We start from the raw sequence: 24,615 nt of genomic DNA on the forward strand, positions 1-24,615 counted from the left end.
CAAAGATAGAACTTTTTGGTGATAATTCTAAGCGGTATGTGTGGAGAAAACCAGGCACTGCTCATCACCTGCCCAGTACAATCCCAACAGTGAAACATGGTGGTGGCAGCATCATGCTATGGGGGTGTTTTAAAGCTGCAGGGACAGGACAACTGGTTGCAATTGAAGGAAACATGAATGCAGCAAACTACAGAGATATCCTGGATGAAAACCTCTTCCAGAATGCTCTGGACCTCAGACTTGGCCGAAGGTTCACCGTCCAACAAGACAATGACCCTAAGCACACAGTGAAAATAACAAAGGAGTGGCTTCAGAACAACTCTGTGACCATTCCTGACTGACTCAGCCAGAGCCCTGACCTAAACCCAATGGAGCATCTCTGGAGAGACCTGAAAATGGCTGTCCACCAACGTCCACCATCCAACCTGACGGAACTGGAGAGGATCTGCAAGGAAGAATGGCAGAGGATCCCCAAATCCAGGGGGGGAAAAAACTTGTGGCATCATTCCCAAGAAGACTCATGGCTGCACTAGCTCAAAAGGTGCGTCTACTCAATACTGAGCAAAGGGTCTGAATACTTATGACCATGGAATATTTCAGTTTATCTTTTTTAATAAATTTGCAAACATTTCTACATTTTGTTTTTTTTCAGTGAAGATGGGGTGCAGAGTGCACACTAATGAGAAGAAATGAACTTTTTGGAATTTACCAAATGGCTGCAATGAAACAGAGTGAAAAATTTAAAGGGGTCTGAATACTTTCCGTACCCACTGGATACAGGGCAGGAGAAGTAGTACACGTCTGACCTTAACCCCATAGAGAATCTATGGTGTATTCTCAAGAGGAAGATGAGAGACACCAGACCCAACAATGCAGACGAGCTGAAGGCTGCTATCAAAGCAACCTGGGCTTCCATAACCCCTCAGCAGTGCCACAGGCTGATCGCCTCCATGCCACGCCGCATTGATGCAGTAATTGATGCAGAAGGAGCCCGACCAAGTATTGAGGGCATTTACTGATCATACATTTCAGTAGGACAACATTTCGGATTTTACAATCTTTTTTTCAGGCTGGTGTTATAAAGTATTCTAATTTCCTGAGATAATGACTTATGGGTTCTCATTGGCTGTAAGCCACAATCATCACCATTACCAGAAATGAACCCGTGACATAGATCACTCTGTGTGTAATGACTCTATAGAATAGAGGAGAGGCACTTTTTGTATTGAAGAACTGAAATAAATTAAGTTTTTGATATTCTAATTTTGCAAGGAGCACCTGTATACACATCGTGGGATACGCCGTGGCCGGCCTGTGTATACCCATCGCGGGATATATACATTATATTGCCCCATACAGCTGGAGATGGAACAGTGTAGTATGATGCAGTCCCCAGACTATTCGAGTAACAGAGCCGGAGAGCAGAGGGTGCTAACTGTGCCCACCAAGAAAGTCTTCCTAAAGCTTTCTGGCATTTAGTCTGGCAAGGTTGTGCCCCTGTGGCGTACTGCTACATGCTTGGCTGTGCGCGAATGCCTTTGCTACAAAGAAAAATTTAAAGGGCCTGCAGCCATAAAACCAGGGTCAGCGGCCCACAATATAGATGACGGCTGCAGTCCAGTGGAGCAGGTGGCCAGGCCAGGACATCGCGTTTACCTTCATGGCCAAAAAGGTTAATTTTGGTCTTCTCTAACCACAGCACCTTCCGCCATACATTTTGGTGTCTTCCATGTCTTTTGGCAAACTCAAAACGAGCCTTACAATTTTAGTGTGTAAGTAAAGGCTTTTTTCTGCCCACTCTTCCATAAAGGCCACGTCTATGGAGTGTATGGCTTATTGTGTTTGTATGGACAGATTCTCCAGTCTCTGCTTGGGAACTCTGCAGCTCTTTCAGGGTTTCCTTTGGTCTCTGTGCTGCCTCTCTGATTAATGCCCTCTTAGCCCAGGCTGAGAGGTTTGGTGGGCGACCCTCTCTTGGCCGGTTTGTTATTGTACCATGTTCTTTCCATGTGATAATGGATTTGATGATGCTCCGGGGGTCTTCACAGATTGGGAGAGTATTTTATAACCCAACCCTGACTTGTTTTTCTGTACAACTTTTTCCCTGTCTTCTTTGGCCATCTCCTTGGTCTTTGTGGTGGTGTTTGGTCGTCTCCTTGGTCTTTGTGGTGGTGTTTGGTCGTCTCCTTGGTCTTTGTGGTGGTGTTTGGTCGTCTCCTTGGTCTTTGTGGTGGTGTTTGGTCGTCTCCTTGGTCTTTGTGGTGGTGTTTGGCCGTCGCCTTGGTCTTTGTGGTGGTGTTTGGCCGTCCCCTTGATCTTTGTGGTGGTGTTTGGCCGTCCCCTTGGTCTTTGTGGTGGTGTTTGGCCGTCCCCTTGGTCTTTGTGGTGGTGTTTGGCCGTCCCCTTGGTCTTTGTGGTGGTGTTTGGCTGTCTCCTTGGTCTTTGTGGTGGTGGTTGGCCGTCTCCTTGGTCTTTGTGGTGGTGTTTGGTCGTCTCCTTGGTCTTTGTGGTGGTGTTTGGCCGTCCCCTTGGTCTTTGTGGTGGTGTTTGGCCGTCCCCTTGGTCTTTGTGGTGGTGTTTGGCCGTCCCCTTGGTCTTTGTGCTGGTGTTTGGCCGTCTCCTTGGTCTTTGTGGTGGTGCCTCTTGTTAATGGCGTTGGAGCCTCTGTGACCTTAGGCTATATGCACATGTGCGGAATTGCCACGGAAATTTCCGCGGCAATTCTGCAACTCCCTGCTGTGGGAAATTCACATGCGGAATTCCCGCAAAAAACTAGCATTTTGCAAGCGCAATTAGCAGGTTGGTCACACTTGTCAAGCATAGTGCTTAGACAAGTGTGACCAACTTTTTACAATTGAATCTGCCTATGCAGCATCAATAGTAAACAATTGGATGTAAAAAAGAATGTTATTCTCACCTTCCGATGGCCCACGATCTGCTCTGCGGCGCTCCCGGCATCTTCCGGTCCCAGTGATGCTTTGCGCGAAGGACCTGAGATGACGTCACGCTCGCGAGAGCACGACATCACCGCGGTCATTCATGCAAAGCATTACTGGGACCGGAAGATGCCGGGAGCGTGGTGAGAGGCGGGAAGGACTCCGGGGGCTGTCGGAAGGTGAGAATAACAATTTTTTATTTTTATTCAATTTTTTATAGGATTATGGTACCCAGGGCCTGGAGGACAGTCTCCCCTCCTCAGACCCTGAGTACCATCCACACATTAAGCGCTCACTTCCCGCATTGTGGGCATAGCCACATGCGAAAAATGAGCGTTTCAATGCATTCCTATGGGTGCGGAATCCCCGCGATTCCGCAAAAAGAATGGGCATGCTGTGGCTTTTTCCGCTATGAGATTCCGCAGCGGAGAAATCTGCAGCATTAGCACAGCACTGCGGAATCCCATAGGATTGCATGGGATGCATTTTTGCGGCGATTCCGCGCGTAAAAAATGCAGCGACACCGCAAAAAAAAAAAAAAGCTACTTGTGAACTCAGCCTTCCGGTACAGTTAAGTATATACTGATAGACATATGGCACCACATGTCTATGTGGCCGTTCTGTCACTAAGCCTGGGACTTATGAAGGGAATTGCTTGCACCAAAAATGTCTAGGGGCTTGATAGCAAAAGGGGGCGAGTACATATGTACTTGTCAATTTTTAGTTATTTGATCCCATACATTTAATTTTTGCCTATATTTTTCTCACTTCACCAACTTCGGCTGCATCGTGCTGATGCATCACACATAAATCTATTACAAAAATCTTTAAACAGAGATTGAAATGTAACAAATAAGTAAAAAGCAAAGGGGGTGAATATTTTTGCAAGCCACTGTATATACCACCAGCGACACTCCGGAAAGACTGTCTATACCAAAGACCCATAATACAAGGGAGACCGCCCTAAACCCGCTGAACATTGTGGAAGCCCCAGCTCCAAGACTCGCAGTGTAACAGGGAGGCTCCCCGCAACACCCACAAGACTTGCTGTATACAGGGACTCCCTCAAGACCCCACACACACAAGACCTTTGCATATTAGGGAGACCCCCAACTCTATGCCTGCTCTATACAGGGGTTCCTCCTCAACATTGGATGTTTCGGACCCTGTCTTCTAGATATCAGTCTAGAAGACGGGTCGGTGGTAATCCTCCCCATTTTTCTTGTCTGCAATGTGTTGGCTGTAGGACCCTCTCCCATCCACCCGTCATAAGTAACTGTACGTGCCCTGGCATTGGGTGTCGTCTTTGTGCCTTTTGTTTTTGCTGGCGCAGTACCCACCATGTGTGACATTTCCATATATCCCCTTGAATATCAGGGCCCCTTCTTGTGCCTGGTGATGTGGCATCGGGAAGGGGGGTGGCAAGTAGGCCGGAGGGGGGGGTGGGGAATGACTTACGGGGCATAGGAGGGAGAAAGGGGGGGAACGGGGCATAGGCTGGAAAGGCGGGGGAAATATGGCGTCCAGGTGGGAGAGGGGGATGACGTATGGGGCATAGGCAGGAGCGAGAGGGGAGGAATCGGCGCGTAGGCAGGAGGGGGAGAGGCGACGCGTAACCAGGATAGGTGAAGGATGGGGGGTTCACTGTGCATAAGTGTGCTAGTTGAGGATTGGGGGTGACTGTGCGTACCTGGGATAGGTGGATGACTGGAAATAACCTGGACAGAGGGGAGGGAGAATGACGGCGTGTAATCGGGATCGGCGGGGGAGAGGGTGAAGGCGCGTAACCTGGATAGAGTGGAGGAAGGGGGTGCCGTGTAGCCCGGGGGAAGGAACTGCGGCTAAGTGTTCAGTGTGTCACCCATGTTGGCACCCTGAGGGTATATATTTACACTGGCAATGAGCACCCTTAGGAGAGATAACCACACTTGCACCTATACCCAGTGGCAATGTGTATATATATGCCTTCATGTTGCCCAGTATGTGTGTATAATCTAATATATAAAGCTCAAAGTGTGTGTGTGTGTGTGTGTGTGTGTGTGTGTGTGTGTGTGTGTGTGTGTGTGTGTGTGTGTGTGTATGTTTGTATGTCCGGGATAGGCATCCGCACCGTCGCAGCTACAGCCACAAAATTTGGCACAGTCACACGTCTGGACCCCGAGAGCGTCCTAAGCTATGTTGTGAGGCGAAATTTTAACCCCGCGCGTTTCAATTCGCCAAACAGTTTTGCCCCTATCTACATACTGGGGAAAAAGTGTGTGTATCAAGCCCCGCCCCTCATTATGATGTCATAATGCCCCTATTTGCATACTGGGGAAACTGTGTATCAAGCCCCGCCCCTCATTATGATGTCACAATGGTTGATATGGCAACACTGATGTCATAATAGGTTGCAAGCCCCGCCGCCACTCATTATGATGTCATAATGGTTGATTCTGGGATGGAGGATGTGTATGATGGGTATATGGGCACGGGACTATGGGATGGCGGATATGTATGATGGGTATATGGGCACGGGACTATGGGATGGCGGATATGTATGACGGGTATATGGGCACGGGACTCTGGGATGGAGGATATGTATGATGGGTGTATGGGCACGGGACTATGGGATGGAGGATATGTATGATGGGTATATGGGCACGGGACTCTGGGATGGAGGATATGTATGATGGGTATATGGGCACGGGACTCTGGGATGGAGGATATGTATGATGGGTAGATTCAAGATTCAAAGAAGCTTTATTGGCAGGACTAAATACACATTAGTTTTGCCAAAGCAAGTGTACAGAAGGGAATAGGGATAGGGACTGTAGGAAAGGTGGATGGGGCAGATCCAGGGTGGGTGCTATAGAAGTCCGTGGCATATCATAGTTCTCTTTCTCGCAGTCTATGGCATTCGCTCACATATTGCGCTGCTATCTCCACTGCTCTCTCTTCTTCCCCCAGCAGGATATATGTTTTCTCTTCCTCCTTCATGGTGATGAAATCCGGGAAGAGATGTGAGAGTCTCCTGAAGTGAGTGTCCCTCACTGCTGAGTATTTGGAGCAGTGTAGCAGGAAGTGGGTCTCATCCTCCAGGGCCTCCTGGTCACAGTGTTGGCACAGTCTTTCCTCCCTGGGCTTGTAGCTCTGCCTGTGTCGGCCTTGAGTCTATATCAGCTGAGGATCTTGCGGTCTCTGGGGTCCGGGAGTTTCTCCAGGTATGGAGCCAGTCTGTAGTCTCTCTGTAGACTCTGGTACATGGTCAGTTTCTGTGAGCTGATGATGTCGTTCTTCCAGTCACTTGCGTACCTCTCCTGGCCTTCGTCTACCATCTTCCTGATTCCGGCTTTTGTCAGGTTGCTGTGATTGGTGGTCTGGTCAGGTTTGGGTGAGCTGTTCCGAGGGTCCTGGTTTTTCTGTTTCCCCTACATGTGTCAGGGCTTTATGGTGATGGGAGCTTGGATTGCTCCTACGTAGGTGAGCCCGGAATGACAGTGCCCTCTTTAGAACCGTTAGGTGTAGAGGGAATCTGCCCAGCTCGGCCCGGCAAGCGCTGTTGGAGGTGCTCCGATGGACCTGGAGAAGGTGCTTGCAAAATTCCAGGTGGAATATTTCTGTTGGGCTTGAATCCCACCTTGACAAGTCTGGGTAGGTGTGAGGACCCCAGACTTCGCTGCCATACAGGAGGATTGGGGCGATGATAGTCGAAGATTTTTAACCAGACCCTCACTGGTGGCTTCAGATGGTAGAGTTTCCTTCGGATGGCATAGAAGGTTTTGCATGCCTTGTCTTTCAGGGTCTCTGGCTTGTTTGAAGCTCCCTGTATATATATATGGTATATGGGCACGGGACTATGGGATGGAGGATATGTATGACGGGTATATGGGCACTGGACTATGGGATGGAGGATGTATGACGGGTATATGGGCACGGGACTATGGGATGGAGGATATGTATGATGGGTATATGGGCACGGGACTATGGGATGGAGGATATGTATGATGGGTATATGGGCACGGGACTATGGGATGGAGGATATGTATGATGGGTATATGGGCACGGGACTATGGGATGGAGGATATGTATGATGGGTATATGGGCACGGGACTATGGGATGGAGGATGTGTGATGGGTATATGGGCACGGGACTATGGGATGGAGGATATGTATGATGGGTATATGGGCACTCGACTATGGGATGACGAATATGTATGATGGGTATATGGGCATGGGACTATGGTATGGAGGATGTGTTATGGGTATATGGGCACGGGCCTATGGGATGGAGGATATGTATGATGGGTATATGGGCACGGGACTATGGGATGGAGGATATGTATGATGGGTATATGGGCACGGGACTATGGGATGGAGGATGTGATGGGTATATGGGCACGGGCCTATGGGATGGAGGATGTGTGATGGGTATATGGGCACGGGCCTATGGGATGGAGGATGTGTGGGTATATGGGCACGGGCCTATGGGATGGAGGATGTGTGATGGGTATATGGGCACGGGACTATGGGATGGAGGATATGTATGATGGGTATATGGGCACGGGACTATGGGATGGAGGATGTGATGGGTATATGGGCACAGGCCTATGGGATGGAGGATGTGTGATGGGTATATGGGCACGGGCCTATGGGATGGAGGATGTGTGATGGGTATATGGGCACGGGCCTATGGGATGGAGGATGTGTGATGGGTATATGGGCACGGGACTATGGGATGGAGGATATGTATGATGGGTATATGGGCACGGGACTATGGAATGGAGGATATGTATGATGGGTATATGGGCACTCGACTATGGGATGACGAATATGTATGATGGGTATATGGGCATGGGACTATGGTATGGAGGATGTGTTATGGGTATATGGGCACGGGCCTATGGGATGGAGGATGTGTGATGGGTATATGGGCACGGGACTATGGGATGGAGGATATGTATGATGGGTATATGGGCACTCGACTATGGGATGACGAATATGTATGATGGGTATATGGGCATGGGACTATGGTATGGAGGATGTGTGATGGGTATATGGGCACGGGCCTATGGGATGGAGGATGTGTGATGGGTATATGGGCACGGGACTATGGAATGGAGGATATGTATGATGGGTATATGGGCACTCGACTATGGGATGACGAATATGTATGATGGGTATATGGGCATGGGACTATGGTATGGAAGATGTGTTATGGGTATATGGGCACGGGCCTATGGGATGGAGGATGTGTGATGGGTATATGGGCACGGGACTATGGGATGGAGGATAATTATAATTTGTTATAACTAACCACAGTTAGTTACTATGCCCGGGCAGCGCCGGGCTGTGGTGTGGGGGGACCAACGTTAGGACCCCCCCTTAAAGCCCCAAATAGTCACTCTACATTAAGGCTGTGTGCCCACGTAGCGTTTTCCATGCAGAATATTCCTGAGTGGAAACACACACCCTCCTCCCAGGAAAACGCATGCTTTTTATGAAGCGCTTTTGTTAAGAGTTTTCTTATGCGTTTTTGCTATACAATTGAATGTATGCGGAAACGTGTGCGTTTCCGCAAAATTATTGAACATGCTGCGTTTTTTTTCCGCTTAGCGTTTCTGCAGCGGAAAAAACGCACCATTAGCACATGTGCGTTTTCCATTATATTACATTGGATGCTTTTCTTAAGCGTTTCCGCAGCAGAAACGCTTGTCTAAAAGCGCTGCGGAAACATTTCTGTATATCCCCTTGAATATCAGGGCCCCTTCTTGTTCCTGGTGATGTGGCATCAGGAAGGGGGGGTGGCAAGTAGGCCGGAGGGGGGTGGGGAATCGCTTACGGGGCATAGGAGGGAGAAAGGGGGGGGACGGGGCATAGGCGGGAGGGGGAGAGGCAACGCGTAACCAGGATAGGCGAAGGATGGGGGGTTGACTGTGCATTAAGTGTGCTAGTTGGGGATTGGGGGTGACTGTGCGTACCTGGGATAGGTGGATGACTGGAAATAACCTGGACAGAGGGGAGGGAGAATGACGGCGTGTAATCGAGATCGGCGGGGGAGAGGGTGAAGGCGCGTAACCTGGATAGAGTGGAGGAAGGGGGTGCCGTGTAGCCGGGGGAAGGAACTGCGGCTAAGTGTTCAGTGTGTCACCCGTGTTGGCACCCTGAGGGTATATATTTACACTGGCAATGAGCACCCTTAGGAGAGATAACCACACTTGCACCTATACCCAGTGGCAATGTGTATATATGCCTTCATGTTGTCCAGTATGTGTGTATAATATATATATATACACACACATATATACATACACACACCTATTTATAAAGCTGTGTATCAAGCACCGCATTATTGATGTCATAACTGTTGCCATGGCGACGCTGATGTCATAGGTTGCCATGACGAAGATGAAGTCATAATGGGTATATGGGCACGGGACTGAGATGGAGGATGTGTATGATGGGTATATAGGCACGGGACTGAGATGGAGGATGTGTATGATGGGTATATAGGCACGGGACTATGGGATGGAGGATATGTATGATCGGTATATGGGCACGGGACTATGGGATGGAGAATGTGTATGATGGGTATATGGGCACGGGACTATGGGATGGTGGATGTGTGTGATGGGTATATGGGCACGGGACTATGGGATGGAGGATGTGTATGATGGGTATATGGGCACGGGACTATGGGATGGAGGATGTGTATGATGGGTATATGGGCACGGGACGGAGGATGTGTATGATGGGTATATGGGCACGGGACTATGGGATGGAGGATGTGTATGATGGGTATATGGGCACGGGACTATGGGATGGAGGATGTGTATGATGGGTATATGGGCACTGGACTATGGGATGGAGGATATGTATGATGGGTATATGGGCATGGGACTATGGGATGGAGGATGTGTATGATGGGTATATGGGCACGGGACTATGGGATGGAGGATATGTATGATGGGTATATGGGCACGGGACTATGGGATGGAGGATGTGTATGATGGGTATATGGGCACGGGACTATGGGATGGAGGATGTGTATGATGGGTATATGGGCACGGGACTATGGGATGGAGGATATGTATGATGGGTATATGGGCACGGGACTATGGGATGGAGGATATGTATGACGGGTATATGGGCACGGGACTATGGGATGGAGGATGTGAGATGGGTATATGGGCACGGGACTATGGGATGGAGGATGTGTATGATGGGTATATGGGCACGGGACTATGGGATGGAGGATGTGAGATGGGTATATGGGCACTGGACTATGGGATGGAGGATATGTATGACTGGTATATGGGCACTGGACTATGGGATGGAGGATATGTATGACGGGTATATGGGCACGGGACTATGGGATGGAGGATATGTATGACGGGTATATGGGCACGGGACTATGGGATGGAGGATGTGAGATGGGTATATGGGCTCGGGACTATGGGATGGAGAATGTGTGATGGGTATATGGGCACGGGACTATGGGATGGAGGATGTGTATGATGGGTATATGTGCACGGGACTATGGGATGGCGGATATATATGACTGGTATATGGGCACGGGACTATGGGATGGGTATATGGGCACAGGATTTTAGGATGGAGGATGTGTGATGGGTATATGGGCACGGGACTATGGGATGGAGGATGTGTATGATGGGTATATGGGCACGGGACTGTGGGATGAGGATAATTTGTTATACTAACCAGTTATACCCATCATACCTATCCGCCATCCCACATACCCATCCGCCATCCCAAAACCCCGTGCCCACATACCCATTATGATATCATCTTTGCCATGGCAACCTATGACAGTCACCATGACAACCATTGACAATGCAGGACTTGTCTTGATACACACAGATTATATATATATATATATATACACACACACACACACACGCGCGCGCGCTAAGGGTGCTCGTTGCCTGTGTGTATATATACACACACACAACGTATGGGCACCCTGAGGGCGTGCACTGGGTATGGGCAACTGGATCCCAACAAATGTTTTATTCCGGTTTTCCCAGTAATCACAAAGCCAGGCACTTGTGGCAAGATGGACTTGTGTCCCCGTGGCACATTACCCGCCCAAGTGAATACACCCCAACCTACAGTAACAATATTGACAGCATCAAACATTAACTCCTCCGCCGTCTGTGGCCACATCCAGACGTCTGTCTTAGCTCACAGGTCTACATGTGACCACGGCCGGAGTTTGATCGCACAGAAAGTATGGTCCTGCCGCAGGAAAGATGATTTACATTGTTCCCCTTTGTGATAGGGGTTGTAGAACAAGCAATTCTCCCCTAATATTTGGGGGCTCTTTCTAGTCTCCAACCTGTGGTTCTTCAGCTGCTGCAAAACTACAGCTCCCAGCATGCTCTGCCTGACCCAAGCTGCTAGGGTGTGCTGGGAGTTGTAGTTTACGACAACTGTAGAAGGACCGCACTATCCTAAAAACCCCCATTATGCCCCGACAGATAACCCCCCAGCATTCTCTGCCCCATTACTGGAATAACACGCCAGCAGCCGATTTTCTCAAAAACATACATCATATTTCCTCTTTTATTATATAAATATCCGTTTTTTCCTTTTAACTGTAAGAATATAAAGCGTTTCTCGGAGGATCTTTTTTATACAAATTCACAGACAGTACAATGAGATTCGGCACGGTTTCTAGGTGAGATCCAACTGTGGAGATGTTCAGGGAGTGGACGGGGAGCAGGGGGGGGGGGATACAAAATACCAATAAAGTCCACGTCAGCAACTATTTTTTTTTTTTTTTTGCAAAAAAAGTTCTAAAATGGAGCAGAATGTGCTCCGCAGAAACAAGGACAGAAAGTTCCCCTCATCTGAGAACAACCACGGCTTCTGCCCCCACGGTAGAAAAGCAAAGGGCGGGGTGGGGGAGGGGTCTGATGTTTGCATATATAATTTGACTATCGTCAGCAGTCGGCGCTCGGCTTTTCATATCTGGCAGCAGCAAAGAGTTAAGAAAGGCAAAAGATCTGCACTTCAGTTCTACAACTCAAATTGGTCAAAAACGTCATTAAAAAATTGAGGAAAATCCCACCAACCCCGTACGGGACAGGTCTATCTAACCCTTGCATGGGATGCTCATACTTTTGCAATGGACTGGCAAGAAGGGACTTTAATCAATGGGCCAGCCTCATCTCCCTGTGGGGCACATGATTTCTTGAAAATATCAGAACAGAAACGACCAATCTTTCCAGTTTAGGAACAGACACAAAACAAAGGGCCCAAATAAAAAAAAAAAATCACCTTTTTTAGGGTGCGAAAATGAAAAACGAGGTAGCCGGCCGTAAGGAATCCATGATTTGTTTGGGATGGGTTAGGAGAACCTCTTCTCCAGGAATGTGTCGGATAAACGTTTCTTTACGGGAAAGTTCATTCTACTTTACAAAATATAGAAAATAAAAAATTAAAGAAATGTTAGGGGGGTGCAGCTACTGTTAACCCTTCGTAATGCTGGAGCAGGGAGCGGTGACTAGCTTTCGGCATAGGTTAGCCACTTGGATCGAGCTGCGGGGTGAACCTGCGGCAGGACAAAACTGCCGCACTTTCACTTCTTCTTCTGACCCCCTTTGCACGTGAAGGTCACAGGCTGACGGTCCGCTTGTAGGAGCACACCCTTACGACGTGGACGCCGCCAGCCTGTGACGTTCAGCGACTGCAATGGTGGCAGCGGGAGAAGTCACCCGTCCTCAGACCTGGTGCCCCAATACTTCGCCAGCACAGACGCTGCGTGGGGGATAGCCCATGCCAAAAACCAGTAAGCCCCTGTCATTTAGACTTTGCTGGTGACAACCTGATGCCGCTCCTCTCTGGCACTACATGTGGCCACGTTCTCCTCCCAGCTCATGTGGCCCTAGCAGGCAGTATAGCGCATCAGTCTGGAAAGTCTCTCGTGGCACAGAGCTGGGCGCACCGGCCCTCACCTGACTTTCTCGCTCTCGGTCATCTGCCACAGCCCCAGGTTGAGCACTTTGAGGCAAGGCAGCTGTGTGATCCGCTCCAGTCCCCTCTTGGTGATGCGGGTGCACCCGTACAGGTCGATGCCGGTCAGCTGGCTCAGGTGCTCGGCTATGAGCTCCAGCCCCTTGTCGGTGATGCGGACGCACTGGCCAATGTTCAGAGTCCGGAGGCTGTGCATCTGCCGCACCATCCGGTTGATGCCGTCGTCGCTGATGTGACAGGAGCAGAGCGACAGGGATTTGAGTCCGTACAGTCCCTGGGCGATGTAGGCCAGGCTCTGGTCGCCCACCTTGTCGCAGAAGGAGACGTCCAGGCCGGAGAGGCGCAGGCTGCCCATGGCCAGGTGCATGATGCCTGTGTCGCTGATGTTGTCGCAGCTGCGCAGGTTCAGGCTCCGCAGGCCGCCCATGTGGGACAGGTGCAGCAGCCCCGCGTCGGAGATGCCCCCGCAGAAGCTGAGGTTGAGCACGCGGAGCCCCTGCAGCCCCCGGGCGATGTGCTTGAGCGCCAGGTCGGTCAGCTTCTGGCAGTCCTGCAGGGTGAGCTGCTCCAGGCTCAGGCAGCCCTCGGCGGCGCTGCGGGTCATGCCGGCCAGGTGGCCGATGCCCACGTCGGAGACGTGGCGGCAGCTGCGCAGGTTCAGGCTCTTGAGGCCGTGCAGCCCCCAGGCGATGAGCAGCAGGCCGGTGTTGGTGATGTTGGAGCAGCCCCCCAGCTCCAGCCCCTCCAGCCGCTTCAGGTACTGCGCGATGCGGCCCAGGCTGCTGTCCGTGATCTGCTTGCACAGGCTCAGGTTGAGCGCCCGCAGGGACGGGATCTCCTGCACGAAGGCGTGGCCCAGGCCGTTGTCCGTCAGGTTGTAGCAGCCGCTCAGGTTCAGGCTCTCGATGTCGGGCAGGCCCTGGATCACGTAGCTGAGGGAGCGGCGCAGGCTCAGGATCTGCACCCGCCGGATGCCGCGGGCCTGCAGGCTGGGGAACAGCGACGGGTTGGCGCGGCGGAGGTGCAGCTTGGCCTCGGTGCCCCGCCACACCGACTTGTGGTAGGCCGCGTCCCGCCAGGCCCCGCACACCTGCGCCGCCCGGCCCTTGTCGCGGACGTCCAGGTAGCTGAAGATCATGGCCAGCAGCTCCGGGAACAGGCAGGAGATGTGGCTCTCCATCCCGGCATCCCCGGGACTAGGCCGCGGCCTGCTGGCGAGCGTCGTGCTGCCCGTGCGGGAGGGGGCGGCCTCTCCTCGCTCCGGGGTCTCAGTCTCTGCTCAGCCCGGCCCCGCGCTCCGGGGGCCCCGCATCCTGCTGCTCCTCTCGGCTCCGCGCTTCTCTCACCCTCCGCGAGTACAGACAGCCGCCGGCCGGAGCCCTGACTGGACCGTTAATGGGTGACGTGCGCGCTGCCGGCGTCTGACGTGCGCGGCTCCGCCCCGAGCATGCGCAGCGCCGCCGATAAGACTACAAAACAGAGGAGGGAGGTGCCGGCGGGGTCAGCACTGGGCATGCGCGGGCGGGTGCGCGCTGCCGGAACTGAGGAGGAGGCGTGGTTGTGGGCGGGGTCACCCGCGGCTGCTCCTTTGTCTCCGCGAAGGAGACCTGTTACCATGGTGACCGGCCCCTCCTGCCCGCGGTTTCCTCTCCTGTTAACCCTTTCATGATACTGACAGCATGAAAGTTACTTCTGCTCCTCTCTGTATCACCCTGCACTAGTACTGCGCACAGTGACGTCACAGTACAGGATAATGCACACAGTGACGTCACAGTACAGGGATAACGCACACAGTGACGTCACAGTACAGGATAATGCACACAGTGACGTCACAGTACAGGATAATGCACACAGTGACGTCACAGTACAGGATAATGCACACAGTGACGTCACAGTACAGGGATAACGCACACAGTGACGTCACAGTACAGGATAATGCGCACAGTGACGTCACAGTACAGGATAATGCGCACAGTGACGTCACAGTACAGGGATAACGCACACAGTGACGTCACAGTACAGGATAATGCACACAGTGACGTCACAGTACAGGATAATACACAGTGACGTCACAGTACAGGGATAACGCACACAGTGACGTCACAGTACAGGGATAAATACACACAGTGACGTCACAATACAGGGATAATGCTCACAGTGACGTCACAGTACAGGGATAAATACACACAGTGACGTCACAATACAGGGATAATGCTCACAGTGACGTCACAGTACAGGGATAAATACACACAGTGACGTCACAGTACAGGGATAATGCTCACAGTGACGTCACAGTACAGGGATAATGCTCACAGTGACGTCACAGTACAGGGATAATGCTCACAGTGACGTCTCAGTACAGGGATAACGCGCACGGTGACGTCACAGTACAGGGATAACGCGCACGGTGACGTCACAGTACAGGGATAACGCGCACAGTGACGTCACAGTACAGGGATAACGCGCACGGTGACGTCACAATACAGGGATAACGCGCACGGTGACGTCACAGTACAGGGATAACGCGCACGGTGACGTCACAGTACAGGGATAACGCGCACGGTGACGTCACAATACAGGGATAACGCGCACAGTGACGTCACAGTACAGGGGTAACGCGCACAGTGACGTCACAGTACAGGGATAAATACACACAGTGACGTCACAGTACAGGATAATGCTCACAGTGACGTCACAGTACAGGATAATGCACACAGTGACGTCACAGTACAGGATAATACACAGTGACGTCACAGTACAGGGATAACGCACACAGTGACGTCACAGTACAGGGATAAATACACACAGTGACGTCACAATACAGGGATAATGCTCACAGTGACGTCACAGTACAGGGATAAATACACACAGTGACGTCACAATACAGGGATAATGCTCACAGTGACGTCACAGTACAGGGATAATGCTCACAGTGACGTCACAGTACAGGGATAATGCTCACAGTGACGTCACAGTACAGGGATAATGCGCACGGTGACGTCACAATACAGGGATAACGCGCAGTGACGTCACAGTACAGGGATAATGCTCACAGTGACGTCACAGTACAGGGATAACGCGCACGGTGACGTCACAGTACAGGGATAACGCGCACGGTGACGTCACAGTACAGGGATAACGCGCACGGTGACGTCACAGTACAGGGATAACGCGCACGGTGACGTCACAGTACAGGGATAACGCGCACGGTGACGTCACAGTACAGGGATAACGCGCACGGTGACGTCACAGTACAGGGATAACGCGCACGGTGACGTCACAATACAGGGATAACGCGCACGGTGACGTCACAGTACAGGGATAACGCGCACGGTGACGTCACAGTACAGGGATAACGCGCACGGTGACGTCACAGTACAGGGATAACGCGCACAGTGACGTCACACTACAGGGATAACGCGCACAGTGACGTCACACTACAGGGATAACGCGCACAGTGACGTCACACTACAGGGATAACGCGCACAGTGACGTCACAATACAGGGATAACGCGCAGTGACGTCACAGTACAGGGATAACGCGCACGGTGACGTCACAGTACAGGGATAACTTGCACGGTGACGTCACAATACAGGGATAACGCGCACGGTGACGTCACAGTACAGGGATAACGCGCACGGTGACGTCACAGTACAGGGATAACGCTCACGGTGACGTCACAGTACAGGGATAACGCTCACGGTGACGTCACAGTACAGGGATAACGCGCACGGTGACGTCACAGTACAGGGATAACGCGCACGGTGACGTCACAGTACAGGGATAACGCGCACGGTGACGTCACAGTACAGGGATAACGCTCTCGGTGACGTCACAGTACAGGGATAACGCTCTCGGTGACGTCACAGTACAGGGATAACGCTCTCGGTGACGTCACAGTACAGGGATAACGCTCTCGGTGACGTCACAGTACAGGGCTAACGCGCACAGTGACGTCACAGTACAGGGGTAACGCGCACAGTGACGTCACAGTACAGGGATAAATACACACAGTGACTTCACAGTACAGGGATAACGCGCACAGTGACTTCACAGTACATGGATAACGCGCACAGTGACGTCACAGTACAGGGATAACGCGCACAGTGACGTCACAGTACAGGGATAACGCGCACAGTGACGTCACAGTACAGGGATAACGCGCACGGTGACGTCACAGTACAGGGATAACGCGCACGGTGACGTCACAGTACAGGGATAACGCGCACGGTGACGTCACAGTACAGGGATAACGCTCACGGTGACGTCACAGTACAGGGATAACGCTCACGGTGACGTCACAGTACAGGGATAACGCTCACGGTGACGTCACAGTACAGGGATAACGCGCACGGTGACGTCACAGTACAGGGATAACGCGCACGGTGACGTCACAGTACAGGGATAATGCGCACGGTGACGTCACAGTACAGGGATAATGCGCACGGTGACGTCACAGTACAGGGATAATGCGCACGGTGACGTCACAGTACAGGGATAATGCGCACGGTGACGTCACAGTACAGGGATAATGCGCACGGTGACGTCACAGTACAGGGATAACGCCACAGTACAGGGATAACGCTCTCAGTGACGTCACAGTACAGGGATAACGCGCACAGTGACGTCACAGTACAGGGATAACGCGCACAGTGACGTCACAGTACAGGGATAACGAACACGGTGACGTCACAGTACAGGGATAATGCTCACGGTGACGTCACAGTACAGGGATAATGCTCACGGTGACGTCACAGTACAGGGATAATGCGCACGGTGAAGTCACAGTACAGGGATAATGCTCACAGTGACGTCACAGTACAGGGATAAATACACACGGTGACGACAGTACAGGGATAACGCGCACAGTGACGTCACAGTACAGGGATAATGCACACAGTGACGTCACAGTACAGGGATAATGCGCACAGTGACGTCACAGTACAGGGATAATGCTCACAGTGACGTCACAGTACAGGGATAAATACGGTGACGTCACATTACAGGGATAATGCTCACAGTGACGTCACAGTACAGGGATAATGCACACGGTGACGTCACAGTACAGGGATAATGCGCACAGTGACGTCACAGTACAGGGATAATGCGCACAGTGACGTCACAGTATAGGGATAACGAACACAGTGACGTCACAGTACAGGGATAATGCTCACGGTGACGTCACAGTACAGGGATAATGCTCACGGTGACGTCACAGTACAGGGATAATGCTCACGGTGACGTCACAGTACAGGGATAATGCGCACGGTGAAGTCACAGTACAGGGATAATGCTCACAGTGACGTCACAGTACAGGGATAAATACACACGGTGACGACAGTACAGGGATAACGCGCACAGTGACGTCACAGTACAGGGATAAATACACACAGTGACGTCACAATACAGGGATAACGCGCACAGTGACGTCACAGTACAGGGATAATGCTCACAGTGACGTCACAGTCCAGGGATAATGCGCACAGTGACGTCACAGAACAGGGATATTGCGCACAGTGACGTCACAGTACAGGGATAATGCTCACAGTGACGTCACAGTACAGGGATAATGCTCACAGTGATGTCACAGTACAGGGATAACGAACACAGTGACGTCACAGTACAGGGATGATGCTCACGGTGACGTCACAGTACAGGGATGATGCTCACGGTGACGTCACAGTACAGGGATAATGCTCACGGTGACGTCACAGTACAGAGATAATGCTCACGGTGACGTCACAGTACAGGGATAATGCACACGGTGAGTGACGTCACAGTACAGGGATAACGAACACAGTGACATCACAGTACAGGGATAAATACGGTGATGTCACAGTACAGGGATAAATACACACGGTGACGTCACAGTACAGGGATAAATACACACGGTGACGACACAGTACAGGATAATGCACACGGTGAAGTCACAGTACAGGGATAATGCGCACGGTGACGTCACAGTACAGGGATAATGCGCACAGTGACGTCACAGTACAGGGATAAATACACACGGTGATGTCACAGTACAGGATAATGCACACGGTGACGACACAGTACAGGATAATGCGCACGGTGACGACACAGTACAGGATAATGCGCACGGTGAAGTCACAGTACAGGGATAATGCGCACGGTGAAGTCACAGTACAGGGATAATGCGCACGGTGACGTCACAGTACAGGGATAATGCGCACGGTGACGTCACAGTAAAGGGATAATGCTCACGGTGACGTCACAGTACAGGGACAATGCACACGGTGAAGTCACAGTACCGGGATAAATACACACGGTGATATCACAGAACAGGGATAATGCACACGGCGATGTCACAGTACAGGGATAATGCACACAGCCATGTCACAGTACAGGGATAATGCACACAGCGATGTCACAGTACAGGGATAATGCACACGGTGAAGTCACAGTATAGGGATAATGCACACGGTGAAGTCACAGTACAGGGATAATGCTCACGGTGATGACACAGTACAGGGATAATGCACACGGCGATGTCACAGTACAGGGATAAATACACACGGTGATATCACAGTACAGGGATAATGCACACGGTGACGACATAGTACAGGATATTGCTCACAGTGACGTCACAGTACAGGGATAATGCACACGGTGACGTCAGTACAGGGATAATGCTCACAGTGACGTCACAGTACAGGGATAATGAACACGGTGACGTCATAGTACAGGGATAAATACACACGGTGACATCACAGTACAGGGATAATGCACACGGTGATGTCACAGTACAGGGAAAATGCACACAGATGTCACAGTACAGGGATAATGCACACAGTGACGTCACAGTACAGGGATAAATACACAAGGTGACATCACAGTACAGGGATAATGCACACGGTGACGTCACAGTACAGGGATAATGCACACGTTGACGTCACAGTACAGAGATAAATACACACGGTGATGTCACAGTACAGGATAATGCACACAGTGACGTCACAGTACAGGGATAATGCGCACGGTGACGTCCCAGTACAGGGATAATGCACACGGTGAAGTCACAGTACAGGGATGATGCACATGGTGAAGTCACAGTACAGGATAATGCACACGGTGACGACACAGTACAGGGATAAAGCACACGGTGACGACACAGTACAGGATAACGCACACGGTGACGACACAGTACAGGGATAACGCACACGGTGACGACACAGTACAGGGATAACGCACACGGTGACGACACAGTACAGGGATAATGCTCACGGTGATGTCACAGTACAGGGATCATACACACGGTGACGTCACAGTACAGGGATAATGCTCACGGTGACGTCACAGTACAGGGATAATACACACGGTGACGTCACAGTGCAGAGATAATACACACGGTGACGTCACAGTGCAGGAATAATGCTCACGGTGACGTCACAGTACAGGGATAATATGCACGGTGACGTCACAGTACAGGGATAATACGCACTTTGATGTCACAGTACAGGGATAATAAGCACAGTGACGTCACAGTACAGGGATAATGCACACGGTGATGTCACAGTACAGGGAAAATGCACACAGTGATGTCACAGTACAGGGATAATACACACAGTGACGTCACAGTACAGGGATAATGCACACAGTGATGTCACAGTACAGGGATAATGCACACAGTGACGTCACAGTACAGGGATAATGCGCACAGTGACGTCACAGTACAAGATACGTCTTGCGGTCATACTTGACTCCGAGCTTTCCTTTGCCCCCCTCATTCGAGCAGTGGCTCGCTCTTGTCATCTGCACCTCAAAAACATTTCTAGAATTCGACCTTTTCTTACTTTTGACTCCGCAAAAACTCTTACTGTTTCTCTTATTCATTCTCGTCTGTACTATTGTAACTCTCTTCTAATCGGTCTCCCTCTTACCAAACTCTCCCCCCTCCAATCTGTCTTGAATGCTGCAGCCAGGATCATATTCCTCACCAATCATTACAGCGATGCCTCTACCTTGTGCCAGTCCTTACACTGGCTACCCATCCACTCCAGAATTCAGTACAAACTTATTACCCTCACCCACAAAACTCTCCATGGCTCAGCACCACCCTACATCTCCTCCCTTGTTTCAGTCTACCACCCTACCCGCACCCTCCGTTCTGCTGATGACCTGAGGTTAGCATCCTCAATAATCAGAACCTCCTACTCCCGTCTCCAAGACTATACACGTGCTGCGCCAATTCTTTGGAATACACTTCCCAGGTCAATACGAGTAGTCCCCAATCTCCACAATTTTAAGCGTGCCCTGAAAACGCATTTATTCAGACTGGCCTATCACCTCAACACATTAACCTAATCTATCCCTGTGTGGCACAGCCAAAAGTTTTACCATAACCAGGTTCCCCGCATCATGTTCCCACATGCTTTATGCATCCATTAGCCCTCTGTGTCTGTACTGTTACACACTTAACACTATGGCTGGTCCATACAATCACAGCAATTGTTACCACCCACCTTTCGTGTCTCCCTCTTTCCTCATAGACTGTAAGCTTGCGAGCAGGGCCCTCACTCCTCTTGGTATCTGTTATGATCTATGTGATTATTGTTATGCTGTAATGTCTATCGTCTGTACAAATCCCCTCTGAAATGTAAAGTGCTGCGGAATATGTCGGCGCTATAGAAATAACATTTATTATTATTATTATTATAGATAATGCACACAGTGACGTCACAGTACAGGGATAATGCACATTTGCACATTGACGTCACAGTACAAGATAATGCACACAGTAACGTCACATTACAAGATAATGCACACAGTGACGTCACAGTACAGGGATAATGCACACAGTGACGTCACAGTACAAGATATTGCACACAGTGACGTCACAGTACAGGGATAATGCTCACAGTGACGTCACAGTACAGGGATAATGCACACAGTGACGTCACAGTACAGGGATAATACGCACAGAGACGTCACAGTACAGGGATAATGCGCACAGAGACGTCACAGTACAGGATAATGCACACAGTGACGTCACAGTACAGGGATAATGCTCACAGTGACGTCACAGTACAGGGATAATGCTCACAGTGACGTCACAGTACAGGGATAATGCACACAGTGACGTCACAGTACAGGGATAATGCACACAGTGACGTCAAAGTACAGGGATAATACACACAGTGATGTCCGTCAGAGTACAGGGATAATACGCACAGTGACGTCACAGTACAGGGATAATACGCACAGTGACGTCACAGTACAGGGATAATACACACAGGGACGTCACGGTGGCTCAGTGGTTAGCGCTGCAGCCTTGCAGCGCTGGAGTCCTGGGTCCGAATCCCACCAAGGACAACATCTGTAAGGAGTTTGTATGTTCTCCCCGTGTTTGCGTGGGTTTCCTCAGAGTTCTCCGGTTTCCTCCCACATTCCAAAAACATACTGATAGGGAATTGAGATTGTGAGCCCCATCGGGGACAGTGATGATAATGTGTGCAAAACTGTAAAGCGCTGCGGAATATGTTAGCGCTATATAAAAATAAAGATTATTATTACACGGATAATGCACACAGTGATGTCACAGTACAGGGATAATACACACAGTGATGTCACAGTACAGGGATAATACACAGTGACAGCACAGTACAGAGATAATACACACAGTGATGTCACAGTACAAGATATTGCACACAGTGACGTCACAGTACAGGGATAATGCTCACAGTGACGTCACAGTACAGGGATAATGCACACAGTGACGTCACAGTACAGGGATAATACGCACAGAGACGTCACAGTACAGGGATAATGCGCACAGAGACGTCACAGTACAGGATAATGCACACAGTGACGTCACAGTACAGGGATAATGCTCACAGTGACGTCACAGTACAGGGATAATGCTCACAGTGACGTCACAGTACAGGGATAATGCACACAGTGACGTCACAGTACAGGGATAATGCACACAGTGACGTCAAAGTACAGGGATAATACACACAGTGATGTCCGTCAGAGTACAGGGATAATACGCACAGTGACGTCACAGTACAGGGATAATACGCACAGTGACGTCACAGTACAGGGATAATACACACAGGGACGTCACGGTGGCTCAGTGGTTAGCGCTGCAGCCTTGCAGCGCTGGAGTCCTGGGTCCGAATCCCACCAAGGACAACATCTGTAAGGAGTTTGTATGTTCTCCCCGTGTTTGCGTGGGTTTCCTCAGAGTTCTCCGGTTTCCTCCCACATTCCAAAAACATACTGATAGGGAATTGAGATTGTGAGCCCCATCGGGGACAGTGATGATAATGTGTGCAAAACTGTAAAGCGCTGCGGAATATGTTAGCGCTATATAAAAATAAAGATTATTATTACACGGATAATACACACAGTGATGTCACAGTACAGGGATAATACACACAGAGACGTCACAGTACAGGGATAATACACAGTGACAGCACAGTACAGAGATAATACACACAGTGATGTCACAGTACAGGGATAATGCACACAGTGATGTCATAGTACAGGGATAATAGTGATGTCAAAGTACAGGGATAACACACACAGTGATGTCACAGTACAGGGATAACGCTCACAGTGACGTCACAGTACAGGGATAATAAACACGGTGATGTCACAGTACAGGGATAATACACACAGTGACGTCACGTACAGGGATAATGGACACAGTGACGTCACAGTACAGGGATAATATACACAGTGATGTCACAGTACAGGAATAATGCACACAGTGATGTTACAGTACAGGGATAATACACACAGTGACATCATAGTACAGGCATAATGCACTCAGTGACAACGTCACAATACGGGGATAATGCGCACAGTGATGTCACAGTACAGGGATAATACTGCTCACAGTCACATCACAGTACACAGATAATACTGCACACAGTGACATCACAGTACACGGATAATACTGCACATAGTGGCTCATGATGCAAACAGTGATGTAACAGTACAGGGAAAATGCGCACAGTAATGTCACAGTACAGGAATAATGCAAACAATGACGTCACAGTACAGGGATAATGCAAACACTGACTTCACAGTACAGAGATAATGCACACAGTGACACTACAGGGATAATGCGCACAGTCACGTCACAGTACAGGGATAATACACACAGTGATGTCACAGTACAGGGATAATACAGTGATGTCACAAAACAGATAATACTGCACAGTGACGTCACAGTAATGGGATATTACGAAAAGTGGCGTTACAGTACCTGGATAATGCGCACAGTGCAATGATAATATACACAGTGATGTCACAATACAGGGATAATACACAGTGATGTCACAGTACAGCCGGGGGCAGTTCCTTCTATCTGCCAGTAGGGGCCCCTCTATAGTAGCTAAACACTATGATCCACAGCTGTGTGACCCGGCCATAGATCTCAGTCAGAGCTGGCAATGTGAACACAGATCAGGAGAGAAATCCAATCAGATCCCATTAATTGCATTTTGGGAAGAAAAGTCACTTTACCCATTACTAAAGCGCATCAGAATTTGGAAAGTGGCGGCGGCTGCTGCGCCAGCGCTGGAGATTAATCCTGATAGCTCAGGGCATGGGTTGTGTCCACTGCTGGTATTCCACACATCATCTCCACCATCCAGCAGGAGCATTACTCAAATACTGGGACGGTGTGAAACCACAAGACCCAGCATTTCCCAGGTGTGATGGGCA

The 24,615-nt window shown here is 50.3% G+C and overlaps 2 protein-coding genes across 2 annotated transcripts in view; one reads left to right on the top strand and one right to left on the bottom strand.

Moving 5' to 3' along the window:
- Positions 1 to 24,615, top strand: part of WNT5B (Wnt family member 5B) — a 122,837-nt gene that overhangs the window by 74,029 nt on the left and 24,193 nt on the right. The gene's annotated exons all lie outside the window — the stretch shown is intronic.
- On the bottom strand, positions 11,470 to 14,363 carry FBXL14 (F-box and leucine rich repeat protein 14). The gene has a single exon (XM_073544165.1). It carries the CDS (start codon positions 14,092 to 14,094, stop codon positions 12,892 to 12,894), a length of 1,203 nt encoding a protein of 400 aa, XP_073400266.1. The 5' UTR covers positions 14,095 to 14,363; the 3' UTR covers positions 11,470 to 12,891.

The sequence above is a fragment of the Dendrobates tinctorius genome, unplaced genomic scaffold, assembly GCF_039654945.1.
Source record: "Dendrobates tinctorius isolate UK_male_01 unplaced genomic scaffold, ASM3965494v1 ptg000136l, whole genome shotgun sequence".
Lineage (NCBI taxonomy): Eukaryota > Metazoa > Chordata > Amphibia > Anura > Dendrobatidae > Dendrobates > Dendrobates tinctorius.